Source organism: Acanthaster planci, linkage group LG03 (assembly GCF_054643075.1).
Source record: "Acanthaster planci isolate LZ-2023a linkage group LG03, COTS_SCS, whole genome shotgun sequence".
NCBI lineage: Eukaryota > Metazoa > Echinodermata > Asteroidea > Valvatida > Acanthasteridae > Acanthaster > Acanthaster planci.
Window position 1 is genome coordinate 25,765,595 of NC_141779.1, and position 15,688 is coordinate 25,781,282.

At 38.2% G+C, this 15,688-nt stretch overlaps 1 protein-coding gene across 3 annotated transcripts; it reads right to left on the bottom strand.

The window, feature by feature from the left end:
- Window positions 1-242: 242 nt before the first annotated feature.
- ola1 (Obg like ATPase 1) lies at window positions 243-15,611 on the bottom strand. Of its 3 annotated transcripts, none has more exons than XM_022238226.2 (13): window positions 15,452-15,611; window positions 13,088-13,195; window positions 12,250-12,320; window positions 12,079-12,090; window positions 11,664-11,724; window positions 11,030-11,157; window positions 9,651-9,826; window positions 7,923-8,000; window positions 7,312-7,409; window positions 4,633-4,773; window positions 4,211-4,307; window positions 2,725-2,847; window positions 243-1,885 (listed from the first exon to the last, which is right to left on the bottom strand). In XM_022238226.2, the coding sequence occupies exons 2-13, from the start codon at window positions 13,186-13,188 to the stop codon at window positions 1,778-1,780; spliced, it is 1,194 nt and encodes a 397-aa protein (XP_022093918.2). In that variant the 5' UTR covers window positions 13,189-13,195; window positions 15,452-15,611; the 3' UTR covers window positions 243-1,777. The 3 variants fall into 3 exon arrangements, with proteins under 3 accessions (XP_022093918.2, XP_086990337.1, XP_086990338.1); XM_087134211.1 differs by having other exon boundaries at window positions 11,664-11,720; window positions 12,075-12,090; XM_087134212.1 differs by lacking the exons at window positions 12,079-12,090; window positions 12,250-12,320 and having other exon boundaries at window positions 11,664-11,720.
- Window positions 15,612-15,688: the final 77 nt, after the last annotated feature.

The following is a 15,688-nucleotide window of genomic DNA, read 5'->3' on the forward strand; positions in this document are numbered from 1 at the left end:
TGTTTTCAGTTTTGTAAGGCCATGATTTTTGTTTACTCGGACACTTGCGTTTCAGTACTAAAAATAGATAATCTTAGCTTCTTGGCCGTGAAAATTGAGATTTAATAAGGACAATGGTACTTTGAAAACAATACTTTGAAAAGAGAATAATCTATTCCTTTAAATATTTAAAAATGGGCATCAAAACTGTAATTTAAATAGGTTGGGTGTTTATCAAATTACAGCTTTATCACTCTCTGCCATTTGATCTCTGCCATGAAACTCATTTATTAGCTTTCAGATTTTCTGACAATGAAAATACTTTTATTGTTGGCTTGATGGCATATAATTTGATTCTCCTGTAACATGAATGCTAATATAGCTTAAAAGGTCAAAAGTCAGGGGGTAAAAAGTGGGCAAAGCCACAGATGGCAACAAAGCCAAGGTATGAAAATCCTCTTTTTGTGTACCCACCATGGCTTTAGGGATTCAATAAGATTTCAATGGAGGTCCTTTCCAAATCGCTGGTTCTCTAACCTTTGAGACCACAGGCATAGAGGTTTACAAACCAAATGTGTTGAGAAAATTCCTGCAATTATTTCCCAGATATGCACACTTAAAGGAAAATGCAGGTAAGATGTACTGTTTTTAAATACAAATAACAAGACATTTTGCTTTAAGCATGCATACACAAAACCGTAAAAACATCTTTTACAAGAAATGGTTGCTGCTTTACAATAAGCCATGTGCGAATTGAATTAGAATAAAATCTGGTACACTGAGTTCTTTAAATTCACATGAACACAACAACTTGAATTCTCCATCCTAAAACCACCGTTGCTATACCTTGTGATTCGGGGCAAGCTTTTGCTTAGTTAAGTAAGTGACGCCTTGCAACAATACACTGTTCTCAACGGATAAGAATGGCACAAAGGAACCAGTCCATTCCAGAGATGGTGGTCGCTATGCAAAAGCTTGCCCTGAATCACGAGGTATAGCAAAAGTGTCTTTAGTCTGGGGAATTCAAATTGTTATGTTTCTATGCAATCAGATAACACAGTGTACCAGATTTTATTCAAATTTAACTAGCAAGTGGCTTACTCCACTTGAAAGTCTATGCATGTATCTCATATTTAAGGTGATTATGCGAAACATTTTGAAGACAGTTACCCTTAAAGAATACTCAGGAAATGCTTCATGTATGGGTAAAAACAAAAAACAAAATTAACTGAATAAAATACACTTGGTATGAAGTATATTCCTTTTAAGGCCTATTCGCACAGAAAATAGACATTAGAATTCAGCTTTGAGAAAAAGATTACACCAGTTTGAATGGATAATTTCAAGGTCAATGTACGTACTCTGTATAGAAAAGCAATAAACTGCTTGGAAACCACAGCTATTTTTTACAAAGTCTGTACTGTGATTCTTTAGTGGTTCGTTAGCCAGTGAGTTATTGAAAGGTCCAAGCCCTTCATTATTACATCAACTGTAGCTCAACATCTCATGGCTTTCCATTAATGCAAGAACGTTTACTACCACACAATGTGTCAATTTTTTTAACAGCTTTCTGCTAATGATCTTCTGTTTCATTAAACCATTAAGATACTAAGCTCTCACAAAAATTTCATCAAGCAGACAACTTTTATACAGAATTTACCAAAGCTTTCTCATATGTCAAGCATAATGTACAGTTTTTAAACTGTTTCTTGCATCATTTATTTGACCAAAACAAAGCTATTTGGGACAGAACACTGAAAAGACAAATTTGTTGAATTGCTGATGCACTGCTGTTCATCTACTTCTTTTTGTCGGTGAGACCGGCCCCTGCATTGAACTTAAAATGGATGATGTCACCATCCTCTACGATGTAGTTCCTTCCTTGCTGTCTGTATTTCCCTGCAGCCTTTGGAAAAAGAAAGAGAGAAGAACAATCTTTCGGACCAAAGTACATTTGACACTTGCACAAAACAAATCATAACAAATCTTTTGAAGTTTGGCCTCTGCACAGAAATGTTTCGTACATAGAAAGTGAAATAGGCACAAGGCACAACACTTCACTGGTATGCAATATTCCTTATTTGCAATAACACATATGAACCAATGAGATTATTAACATCTCCTTTGAATGTATTACAAAAGGGGCTGCAGGCCCCAGCTGAATCTTGTGTTAATTATTATTAATCATTTCTGGTAATGACACCAATGATGCCCTAGGTACTGTAGCTCGCAAGCCTGCAGAAACCTGTAGGGGCCTGTAGGGGAGACAGTGAGAAGTACAGTAGTTACAGTTTTGGGGGTGGGAGGAAAACCCCAAAGGAATATTCTGGGTAAAACCCATGGAATCAGGTACAGACTGAAAACCCAAACAACATGTGGACCGAGCTGGGAATCGAAACCGGATCTCATAGGTGGAAGCTAAGGAAAGAACTACATGTACTACACCAACCTGACTCCCCCAGGTCTAAGTATTCACTGGTTGTAAATATACAGGCACACGCTGACACCAGACATATCCATTTCTCTAGAAGCCTTTTCCAAACACAGCCCAAAATGTACATGGACATGAACAATGCACATTTACAAGCAAAACAGAAAACGTCCTTCAATTGCCCTTGCTAACACATGTAGGTAAATATTCCAAAACAAAAAGTAAAAACACAACTGTCACACAAGCCATTTCAAGTTCAGGGCAAAAACCATTACAGACAGTTTACTTTGTGGAAATTGGCTACAGGTACTTACTTTAACGTCACTTTCTGAGCCAAGCTCCTTAAAGTCATCATACTTCATGACTTCAGCCATGATGAAACCTTTTTCAAAATCTGTGTGAATTTTTCCAGCAGCTTGGGGAGCCTTGGTACCCTTCTGTGAAGACAAAAAACCACAAAAGGGTTTCCAGATGACTAAGTATTCACAAAACTTCCCAGATTAATGAGTATTCATGATACTTCCCAGATTAATGAGTATTCATGATACTTCCCAGATTAATGAGTATTCATGATACTTCCCAGATTAATGACCATCCATGATACTTCCCGGAAAAATGAGTATGAATGAGACTTCCCAGATCAATGAGTATTCATTAGACTTCATAGATTAATGAGTATTCATAATACTTCCCAGATTAATGAGTATTCATGATACTTCCCAGATTAATGAGTATTCATGATACTTCCCAGATTAATGAGTATGAATGAGACTTCCCAGATTAATGAGTATTCATTAGACTTCATAGATTAATGAGTATTCATAATACTTCCCAGATTAATGAGTATGAACGAGACTTCCCGGATTAATGAGTATTCATTAGACTTCATAGATTAATGAGTATTTATAATACTTCTCAGATTAATGAGTATTCATGATACTTCCCAGATTAATGAGTATTCATGATACTTCCCAGATTAATGAGTATGAATGAGACTTCCCAGATTAATGAGTATTCATTAGACTTCATAGATTAATGAGTATTCATAATACTTCCCAGATTAATGAGTATGAATGAGACTTCCCAGATTAATGAGTATTCATTAGACTTCATAGATTAATGAGTATTCATAATACTTCCCAGATTAATGAGTATGAATGAGACTTCCCAGATTAATGAGTATTCATTAGACTTCATAGATTAACGAGTATTCATAATACTTCCCAGATTAATGAGTATGAATGAGACTTCCCAGATTAATGAGTATTCATTAGACTTCATAGATTAACGAGTATTCATAATACTTCCCAGATTAACGAGTATTCATAATACTTCCCAGATTAATGAGTATGAATGAGACTTCTCAGATTTAATGAGCATTCATGATCGCATCCAAAATGAGTCTTTAAACCATGTTTTCAGTGATTTTTGTTTTAGTTTGCATTTGAAAGAGTAAAAATTGGTGCTGGGTTTTCATGCATCACCTGGTAAAACCTTCTGATGGAATGGACACTATTTGGGTAAAAAATGTTGAGGATTCCTGTTGATTTAAATTGCAAAAGCTTCCTTCACAGACCAAAACTTAAAAGTGGTGCTGGCAACTTTGTTAATTACATGCATTTGGTTAGGTTAGGTTAGGTTAGGTTAGGTTAGGTTAGGTTAGGTAAGGTTGGGTTGGGTTGGGTGTGTGGGTTGGTTAGGTAGGGTTGGGTTGGGCAGCTGAGAAACTGGATATAGGTGAAATGTGCAGACTAAGTTTATCAGTTCCAAATTGATGTTTTCTTTCTAAAGTGATCTTACCTGAATTGTCCATGCTCTGACTTCATCCTTGCCACAAGTGAAGAAATACATGAGTTGCAATGCCTTGTAACCTGTCGTAATTATCTTATCTAGTGCGCTGCAAAACAGACAAAGGATTTGTCTCTGATGACAGAATCCTTGAAACATTTCAGTTGGGCAAAGAAAACTGACTTAACAGTGGTTGGAACACATCCCTGTATCTCTGCACTGAAGCTCTAAAGTAATTCAGCTCTATTGCCATGTCAAATCCACCCTATTCCCATGATGTCAATAGTTAATGGAGAGACATTTCTGCCACCAATAAAAGTAATGTGATCTAAAAAACTCCAACATTCCAGACTATCCTAAACGTGATAAAAGTATTTCTATCACACTGCCAGAGAACCAAGTCGAGATGCAGACAGACAGATGAAAAGACTAACCTTGTGACCTTATGTTCCTCTAGATAAGCCTTCCTCTCTGCTTCATCCATGTCTAAGAGCTTAATCTCAAAGGCAGCACTGAATGGGATAATTGTTGCTCCTGAATCATGCTCATCAACCCATTCTTTGATCTTCATTAACCTGAAGGCACAGAAACAAAAATGAAATAAAAGGAGTGGCTACACCCCCGTGGGGGTGGAGAAAACCGCTTGGGAGGGAGAGGAGATTTGAAGGGCAAACATGTTTGTAACAAGTGACTTTGAACCTTTTATCATCCTTTGGGTAAAAAAATTCACAGTGAAGGTTTCTGAAATTCTTAAACCAAAGATTGATAACCAATATATGCAGTACATGCAATGCAGGACATTGGAATTAAGTTGTATCAAACAGGAAAATATTTCAATGTTGAAACTGATAGTTTGCAAGAGCTTTAATTTGATCTAGAACCACTGAGTGTACACGTGTGTAAAATTTTAATATGTGAAATTACTGAGAACACAGGAAACCTTTACATCTCATAATTTTCACCAATTTTGCTTTATCCTGAAAAATAGGCACAAAACTGTCAAACACTGTAATACAGTTGCTATATTATGCCCTGGATCTTGACAGATCATGTACATGAATCTTGTTTATACTAACATGTATTCAGTACATTCCGTGTCTACATCATAGACTCTTTACATCAGTTAATTACATCACTCATATGCTGCCTTATGCACAGACAATGGTACCCTGTGGTATACTTTGCAACAGATCTTTTACCTCATACCTCACGATTTGCATTAAAGTTTACAGTAATGAAGGTTACACAGTGACAGTGATGCTGAGTTAATTTTTTTGGAGAGCATCTTTTCTATAAGTTACTGTCAAGATAGAAACTTAATATTCCTAAAAATATTGTGAAATTGTTTTGCCATTCAATCTTGCTGACTCCACTCTTTCAGCCTATGTCAAGCACAACTTGGCAATCACTGTACATGGTTCTCCTTTGTATATGTTAACCAATTAATTGCTTAACAAGTGCTTTCAGTTATGAGGGGGCTGATGGATCACAGGCCAGGGCAGTTGGTGGCACTGGATTCAGTTAGAACACAATTCAGTTTAACATTTGCAACGCATGTTTATACTGTTTGTACATTACGGGTGAAAGTTTCACCCGTAATGTGTAATGCTCTGAAATAGCATTAAACTTGTCAATGGAATAACCTGTGCAACTATTTTTAATAGTTTTTGAACATATTTTAAAAACTCAAACAGTAATTTAATTTGGAAAAATGTGGCTTTGGGAACACACAGCCACAACCAAATTGCATTAACCACTTCCTGCCGGGCGACCCATTTTCGGGTACATAGGCTTTATATGCAGAGCCGGTGAGCCCAAACTGGGACAAAAGAGTTGGGCCTTTTAACAAAAGATCCTGCTTAGCACAAAAGACCAAAGTGCTGGGCATTACCTACATTTTTCGCTCTCAATAGTGGAGATAATCCTGCCTTGTTTTGAAACAGTATTCCATGGTTTGAGGCATTTAGAGTGAGCTGATTACTACCGGGGACAAAAGCTCTCCACCACCGCAGATGAGCCACACAGCACCGCTGCATGCTAATCTGGCCCCTATTGATAAGAGGTCAGCGTGCACTGTGCTGGTTTCGGGAACAAAAGAATCTTACATAACACCGCACAATCTGGGCTCTTTTCCCATAGCAGCAAGGTATGAGACTGAGAGAACCCCCCTGCTTTGTGTTGGTCATTGTCTGGCAGGAATCTGGTGAATTCCTTTCAGACATCTTGGGGGGATGTGTTAAGCAACAATAGCCTGGAATGTGTATAGGGATTGGACATGTGGGGGGGGGTACCCCTCAGTCTCATGTCTTGCTGGGTATACTTTTTCCAAGGCTGCGGGCCTGGCTGAAATATTCAGGAGTCAATTAAGGTTACCTGTCAGCTTTAGAGTATTGGGTATAAATGACCATTAAATGAAATGACGAATTTTTGAAGAATTTTGAAAATGGAAAATCTTGAAAATGATTCGGCATCTTGTCTTGCTCAAGAAAAATCCACCCGGCAGCAAATCATTAAAGTAGTGGGTGTGGCAAAATATATCTGGTTATATAATTAGCTCATAAGTTTATTGCTGCACTATGGGAAACAGATGGCTCCTTGAACCATTCACATCACTCCACCACCAACTGTACTTGAGAGTGATGATATAACTGCCTAAGAACACAGAAGTAATTACTAAATGCCTTTAATCCCACTGAAACTGAAATACTGCATATCTCATGTCACAATTGGGGTTGTATTTCTAACCCAGCCATGGCGATTTCTTTGCAGTGTATTTCAAACAAATTTTGAAACGCTGGCCCCAAGGAATTTTGTTATGCCATTACTCTGACAACTCATAAATGCAGACTGCACATATATGAACAAATTTCAATGACAAGTGTTAAGGACAAAAACTTATGGTGAATAAATGATACTACATGTACATGTAACTTTATTTTCTCCACTTTGTAGCAAAGTAGAAAATAATGGATGGCAAATAAAAGGAAAATCTGAATGGTAGGGCTGACCCTTTACAACCCACCCTCTCAAGCCTGAACCTCATACTTTATAAATGTAGATTACCAAATCACACTGCTCTTATGCATGTTCTCTACTTCTTCGGCAACACTCACCACTTGTTCTTCTTTCGTATGTAGTCCCTCTCTGACAGATTCACCAAGTAGATCATAGGCTTTGCCGTAAATAGAAGATGCTTATTCAGAATCTCAATCTATGCAACAGACAAGATACAAACTATATTTTCAAAGTCACTGCAGTATCTGAATAATCAAATTATGAGGAATACAGATGTTTAGATCAAGAAGAAAGGCTAGTAAACAAGGTGATCCATAGTGATTAATTGGGTTGGGTTATCTCTAACTGTGGGACAATGTAAATGAAAAGAGTAAGTGTATGTTGCATTCTCTGTGCAAAATGCCAAATATATGTCATGAGATTAAAACCCAACTAAAACATAACCAACTAGAACTATCGATAAAACATATATATTTTTCTGTCGGCATAATTTGGAGGAATACTTCATCAATTTGATTCAAGCAGAAAATGTAAAATTCAAACAAAATCTGTCATGGAGGATGTTTTTAAGTGCTGTTTTACCTCAAAGGCTCAGAATAAAATTCTATAACCCCTTCAGAGAAGTGGATTTATGAATATTCTCCAACCAACTGAGCAAACTCTTCATAATTTATTTGGAGAATGAAAGTCTAAGCAACTGAATAAATACCTCTAAAGAATTCCACTCAATCTGTCGGACCGGCCTCTTGTCCTCTTTGACATGCTTCTGGACCTTGGCAAGGGCTTCCTATTGGAGGTCAAAAGTTAGGATCAAGGTTAACACAAGCATGATGAAGTCAGTTAATCTGTTGTCATATTGTCTTTACACTCATGACATGGTCATGACTGACATGATGATTTAACACCATGTCATGAGTGTAAAGACACTATCACAGCAAGTTAGCCATGTCTAGCCACTTTTAAACAACAAAGAGCAGTTGTTCATTGATTAAAAACAGGTTGAAGACATTTTCAAAGATTGGTAATACAGAATTGCACCTTATATACGTATATGTTCATAATCAATGCTGCTCATTTTAGAAATCAATATTCCCCCTGCATCCAGATTTAACTTAGCTTGAAAGTACTTACTAATCACTTACCCCTGGTTACTGGTGTAACCCTTCTTAATAGCTACAGATTACTATGCTACACGTTCCCTGGTTTGCTAATGTTGTAAATGATGACTTGGGGTAAATGGTTAGGCTCAGTGATGGAAATAAGAAAATAAAATTGATTAGCAAACTTGCTAATCATATTATTATTTGATTAGCATTATGATGAAATTGACTAGCAAAAAATAAATGGGCCTAATTCAGTACCATTATACCATGGTATACAATTTTAATATCCACTGATGTGTACACCAAGGCTAAACATTGAAACAACACACAGGTATGGTATACATGTACCATGGTTGTTGGTTATGGCTGTGGCCCAAAATTGGCTGGAGAAACAATTTTTTACACGATCAAAGGAAAAAAAAAAAAACGCTGTCAGCAAGTCCCTACTTATGATTTTTGGGGTGCCATTTTAGCTCCTGAGACATGTGAGATGTTTTACATTTGACCTAGATCGGTTGGTGACTTAAACATTAGTAAAATATTTAACAAGAAAAGGGAAATGGGATACATGTACATGTACTACAAATGGCACTGATCAGAAGTCACTGTAACAGTTTAAGAGTCGGTGCTTTATTGAGCTCTGACGAAATGTTCTGCAGAAGTTCTAACGGCTTTGATTTTGGCCTTTTCTAAGCTGCATAACTCACAGTGAAGCACAATGTCTTCCGACTGATCCTTTTGTTTCTGCCATGGCGTATCTCTCTGCCATTTTCAACGGTACATTTGGACGGTGTTTCGGTATTTTTGTTGCGCATTGATCACCATGAAATGTCAGAAGTTAACACGTGTTTACGTATGTGCGAAGCTGGTATCGCACTTGGGGTGTATGTACCAAGGTGTAGTTCATGGCGCCACTTATGACGTATTGAATGTACATGTGTGCGCTCGTACCGCACTGTAACGAACTACACATGCTATATAACCCCACCAAAGTGAAGCAACCTCGTTCCCCCATGATCCGTGGGCCTCGTGCTGTGCGGAACTAGGGCAAGAAACTGGGAGTGAGTTTGTTTTGTCAAACATTTCCTTTTTGCTGTGAAGCTGCTAGCGCGGGGCTGGGGGCGGTTTCCAATTCGCGCATTCAGCTCGCCACGTGCACAGTGGCCGGCGGGGCGGGTTGTATGGGCCGTTCATTCATAATTTTACAAGAAATTTCCATTCGCAAAAACTGCACATCAGTTTCATGTTCGTCTCGCATTTTGCGCAAAATGTATCGCATTTTGCGAAGCGAATCCAGCTATTTCCATCACTGAGGCTCAACTTCCAAGACTTACAAATTCTGGCTTGAGCTTCTTGTCACCTCCCCTGACTGCTTTCTTCTCAAGCTCAGTGACTCTCTGGTCCAAGATGCTTTCATCTTTAAGGCGAAGCTCCTCAAAGATAATTGACAAATCCCTGACTGGATTCACATCTCCCTCCACATGAGTCACATCATCATCCTCAAATGCCCCTGATGACAGGACCAAAGCAATCATGACTTTGTCAGGAAATCCTGAACCCTAAACCCCCAGGTGTTTGTGGAAAGAAGCTTCAATCATACAAAATCCAACAGTGAGCAACTAGACAATGGAATGAAGCCAGTGCAAAAGTGCTCTCCTTAGTGACAGCCAGGACGACAAAACCCTACAGGTTCTGCATCTTCAGTTAAAAAGTTTGTTGTGCATATGATACTCAGTAAAATACATGTAGACTTATGATTTCCACCCAAGTTTGACTCAAGGTCATGTGATTCACAAGTTCAAATTAAAGGTCAAATGGTCATCGAAAGTCAAATTGCTTGCACATAAAAAATGATGTCAAATTTGGATTCCTTTCACTTTTTCCTTTCCAAAGATATCAATATTAACAAATTTGGCTTCTTGATTAAGGAGATATAATGGTCATTTAAAAATGGCAGTCAAACCCATTTTGACCAAAATCAGCCCAAACTGGTGGTCTCTGGCTTGAAAACCATTGACATGACAAGGTTAAATTTTAAATTTCAGCTTTTCCAGCCAAAATTACTTCATAAACCAAAAATGAACCAGTTTGAAGGGGCTCAGCGCCAATCCATGGGGTGATTTGACACGGAATTGCCCATGTATGTATATTAACCCTCCTATGCTGAAGTCATTCTTTGGGTCACTTGGTAAACACCTCAAAGAAGCACAGCTGTGTCATGTTGTGCACTGCACCAACATGCAAGAGAGTGACCTTGGGCACTTGTGCATATTTGTGCTGTAAAACTAAAGGAGGGTTAATGAATTTCTAACATGAAGTGAAGCCAGACATCAGTTAAATGTGGCTGTTTTCTACCAATCTGAATCCACTGAAATCATATAATACAAGGTGGAAGAATGTGGCACATTAATGACGGTAAAAATTACCAAATCATTTCTGGATTAAAAACTCCAGCCAAATTTTGATCTTGCTTAATATCAACAAAATGTTGGCAAAATTGCAAGGAATTTGATATTTAGTTACATTGTGCACCAACAAGCCAACCTTCTGAATATAACCTGACAACTCAGTTTTTGGTGGTAACACCTGGTGGAATTCTTTTGAACTGGTCAAACAATGAATGGTTTCTCTTCAGAATGCTACTATCACAGATTCTCTGACACACATGAATACAAGCAAGCACAGGTCTGACAGAAACCATCTCTGAACTCACTCGAAAGATGAAATAAAGCATCACATGCGCTGATGTGAGACAAGAATGCATTGCCCAATCCTTTGCCTTCGTTGGCTCCTTCTACCAAGCCAGCAATGTCTGTCACATGAAGGAAGGCTGGTATTTTACTGCAGAATGAAAAAAGGCAAAGTTGAAATTAGCATCCAAAACTTGGAATGAAGCTAAAGACCTGAAATGTTGCCTTAATACAATCAAAAGTCCGTCTTGATTTGCTTTATCAAGTTTAATTTCCTACAGATAGCTACAATGTACTACTAATTCTACAACATGTTTCCATCTCCACGACAAAGGTCATAGATTACCATATTCTTAAATTCAGTCTAAAAGTACCATTGTTATTTTCAAGTTTATTTGCTTTCACTCTCTCTCTAAATTAATATTTCTTGAATCTTATTAAAAAACCAGACTCATGTTTTCAAATTAAAAAAAAGGTTAACCTTTATGTTCCTTTTACCAAAGCCTAAAAGAATCTAAGGTATGCAAAATATGAGTTTACTCTCCAAATCTTTCTGATAAAGCTTTCAACTCATAAAGTCAGTTTAGAACACCTGACTTACTTTCAAAGGTCAGGCCACCTATCACTGAAAGCATCACACATGTAAACTGGTTTTACCTTGCTGGCTTGAAGTACTCACACAGGAAGTCATATCTTTCATCTGGAACAGGTACCCTACGTGCCAGACATAAACATCAAAACACTTGGGTAAAAACCAAAACTATTAACAATTCTAAAACTGATTTTTTCCCTCTAAAAAATTGTCCCACATCGGTGGGCCATTTTTTTCTGTTATCTCTCCCCATTTCTTCCTCTTCAGTTTGTAATGCAAGCTTGATCCAAAGTTCACATTTTGGCAATACCATCACTAACAGTATTTCAAAGTAGCAGTAATTCACAGACAGAACACATTCTTAAGGCCAAACTTTTTGGGTCATAACCAGATAAAAGAAAAAATTTGTTCCTAGTAATGAAACAAGTCCAATAAATCCTGTATTGTTTATGAGCTGAAAAAACACTTAGGTATACTTATTTTCATTAGGATCTGCTCATCAGGCATGAGGTCAGGCAACATACGGCACATGGAAAAGAGTGAAAAAGAAGAAAATAAGTTATGGAAAACGACAGTATGTTTTGTTCTCACACCGAGTTCTTAATCTCTAAACTGACTTTCTGTTAAGCTGGGAACTACAATGTTACTTACCAATGGTGCAAAAAGGGAAATTTTCTGCAGCTGCCTGACTTTTGGTCAGAACATTGAAGAATGTTGACTTTCTGCAAAATTGACACAAGAAAGTGACTCAATTTCAATTATTAAATTACAGTGACCACCTTCAGGATATTGCTCTATTTGAGAGAAGTTCTACCAGCAAATATGAAGAATTTCATTGTAGAATTCATTAGATTCAAATATAAAAATTTCCCGAGGTGTAGAAATGGAAATAAAGTTACCAAACTAAAAAAAACCAAACGATAGATAAATCAGGATTTAACTTCCTACTTTCTTCATCAGTTCTTTATCTACACAACCACCTCCGATACAAAGTATCCCAAGGTCACCAGGAACCTGAAAAATTCAACAGGTGAATTTGTCCCCAAAAAACTACTAGCTAAATAATAATGCACAATACATGGGCAGTGCAATAAAGTGGGCCCCAAAAGTGGTTGGCTTAAACATACATGTACTAACATAATCAATTATTGGATTTGATCAGAGATACATGTATACATGCGCTAAGGTCAAGTGAGAACACATTCAAACAGTTTAAATATAATAAGTACTAAAACCACAGTAAACACACCATCAGCATCTTGTTTGGGGGACTTTTTATCTTTAAACTAATTTCCTTCTAACATTTTGTCCAACCTCATCTGCTTTTGGTTGGACTAATACCAAACATGGTCAGAAAATGTTGAAATTGGATGCTTACTATACTGTATGATGATGAAGTAGATGCTGCACTATGAATTTCTGAAGGATTTGGAATTTTCAGGTTCAGCAAAAAAAGTTTGGGATTAAGTTAAGGATGAAGGTCACATACCCAACATTAGGCAATCCCACAATTCCACACTTAAGTGATGTGCCTACTCGACCAATGAGAGGCAGTGGCTTAGCCTCAGCTGCCTTCTTCTTTGGAGGCATTATGTCACTGTCAAACAAAAGAAAATAATAACAAAATATTTCATATACAAAAATGGAGATCTTTCATATTAATTACCTTTAAAAAATGGGTGACTTAAATATTTTGAAACCCTCCGTGTCACAGTTGCAGCACAAAACTTGACACACTGCTGCACCTGTAGTCAGTAAAATTTGTAGTTTTCATGAGGCTTAATGGGTCTATGCAGTTTTTCTTAGATGTACTTTTTGAACAGCCGTATTCTCTTTTTAGACATCCATACCTCTTGTGGCAGAACTCCCCACACAAACACACCTTTTGTGACTGGGCAAGGCCCTCCTCTCACTCTTGGTCCTCTACGAAAGGAAAGTTTCTGACTAGAACAGGAAATTTCTCTGTTCTTCCTACTGTACACACACCTTACTGCCATCATTGGAATATTCAATTCCTATTTTATCCTACTGTGGGAACATTAGACAGTTTCAGGACTGTTTTGGGGATGAAATCTGAGGATTTTGAATCAGGGTGTGAGCTATTTTGAGTAAAAAATGGTACACATGGGATATGATAGATAGGTTCTGAGATTCTACATGTAAATGTACTCTCTCCAACCATATCCAAGGCGAAATGTTAAACAGTGTTAAAAGAGGCATTTTGTGGAGTCCTAGTTACTAGGACTAGGCCTACTAAACGTTTTAATTTGTGTACTTTCACAAATGATGCTCAACACGCCCATTTACCAATACCAGCTTACCCATACGGACCTCCATACAGATGCTGCTTGACACCCTATGCATCTATGAGACTGGTCTGTGTTTTCTACTTGATTATCTCAATATTTTGCCTGCCAAAATGACTTTTTAGATCATGTTATTGCTTTCAGATGGCAAATAGGTAACTGTAGGGAAACAAATTGTGACATTCACCAATGGAATTCTTTCCAGAGACACAACTAAGGCCTCAATCATGTCAATGTGGCTCACTTACATTATTCCCACTCAGGGCATGGGCATGCTTTTCCTCAATGAATGTAGGCTAGTACTACTGGCATGACTAGGCCTAATACTTGCTAAGGCCCTAGGCTACCCGAGGTTGGATGCTGTCTTCATTTACACTTCGTTTACACAAAAAAGTCCTCCTGCTGTAGCACAATTTTTATATGCTTTTTGTCACATTTTGACCAAGCAAAGGCAGCTCACATGTTGTTCACATGTGCCTTGTATCCCGAATTCCAGAAATGCTGTGTTGAAATTACCAAAAACAACTGCGAACGACGTATTTTGCAGGAAATTTAGAGCAACTGCATGCGTTCCAACGTGATTCATGAACGAGCTACTTTTGTCTAGTAATACGCATTTACGGATGTGCAAAATGGCCTTCATTGCAACAAATCTCAGCCCACATTCTGTTGTCTAGAGCTACATGTAGGTCTAGGTCTTGATTCCATTGGAAATGCATGGAGACACGCGGACAACAAACCTAGCTGTAGCTCTGGAAGCCTGTTTTAGACACCGCCTTATCTGCGACTTCTCCACGCCCTCAGCTCATCTGCGTATACGTAAGGGGCAGTCGGTTGCTATGCATTCTGCGCATGTGCAAACGCGTACTACTACTAGACATGCTACAGCTAGATCATGTAGATGAATGTAGATAGTACACGATTGACAAAAAGCTTGGAGTTGCACTAAATTTCCTGCAAAATATGTTGTTCGCAGGTGTATTTCGTAATTCCAACACAGCCTAGCATTTACGGAATTTGGGATACATGGCATTTGCAAACACCATTTGAGCTGCCTCCGCCAGGTATAAATGTGAGAAAAAACTATTGAAAAAAAGTTTGCTATTGCTGTTAGTGATGCCACATGGGTGATTTTGCACAATGGTACAAAGGCATTGTGGGAAGAAAAAGGGGGCAATATTAGCTCCTTTTCATTCCCAGAATGCCTTTCTACCATTGTGCAAGTCACACATGCGGTATCACATCAGCAATAATGCTTATGGAGTTAGGGCAGGAGGACTTTCGGCTTAGGCCTACCATGGAGGAAGGAGGCCTACCTTGGACGTTCGGCCCTAGACCATGCCAAGCCCAGCATGCCTGGAGGCCGGGGGGCATGGTTGCAACTTGAAAGTTAACGCATGGAGGTAGCTAAGCTTCCTCTATGGTTAAAGTAACGAATGCACTGCCAAGCCCTAGGCCTACAGTACCTGTTTATAGCACTATAAAATTTTACTCTCTCTATTGTATTATTTAAATCAATTAAACTTAAGTAGTGAACTAGGCTATACCTTTTCTGTGGAAAACCCAACAATCACCACTCAAAAGCTTAGTTTAGCCCTACACCGTAATTAGTACACAATTGCACACAAACATGCAAGAGTACGAGTCGTGAGGTTGTGCATACAGCTTGCAACACGCGTGTTGCAAATTAGCCCGATTACCGACCCACCCTGAAATTTCTGAGTACAGTATACGAAGTTCGTGACGGACGAATGTGAACCAGACTATTTCACTTTGGCACATTA

Excerpts from the sequence above, each read along its gene's own strand:
- ola1 (XM_022238226.2), bottom strand. The coding sequence starts at position 13,188 with ATGCCTCCAAAGAAGAAGGCAGCTGAGGCTAAGCCACTGCCTCTCATT. Across the intron at positions 9,827-11,029 it reads TGCTTTATTTCATCTTTCGA|GGGCATTTGAGGATGATGAT; the intron begins GTGAGTTCAGAG and ends TCCTGTCATCAG. Across the intron at positions 1,886-2,724 it reads GCTCAGAAAGTGACGTTAAA|GCTGCAGGGAAATACAGACA; the intron begins GTAAGTACCTGT and ends CTTTTTCCAAAG.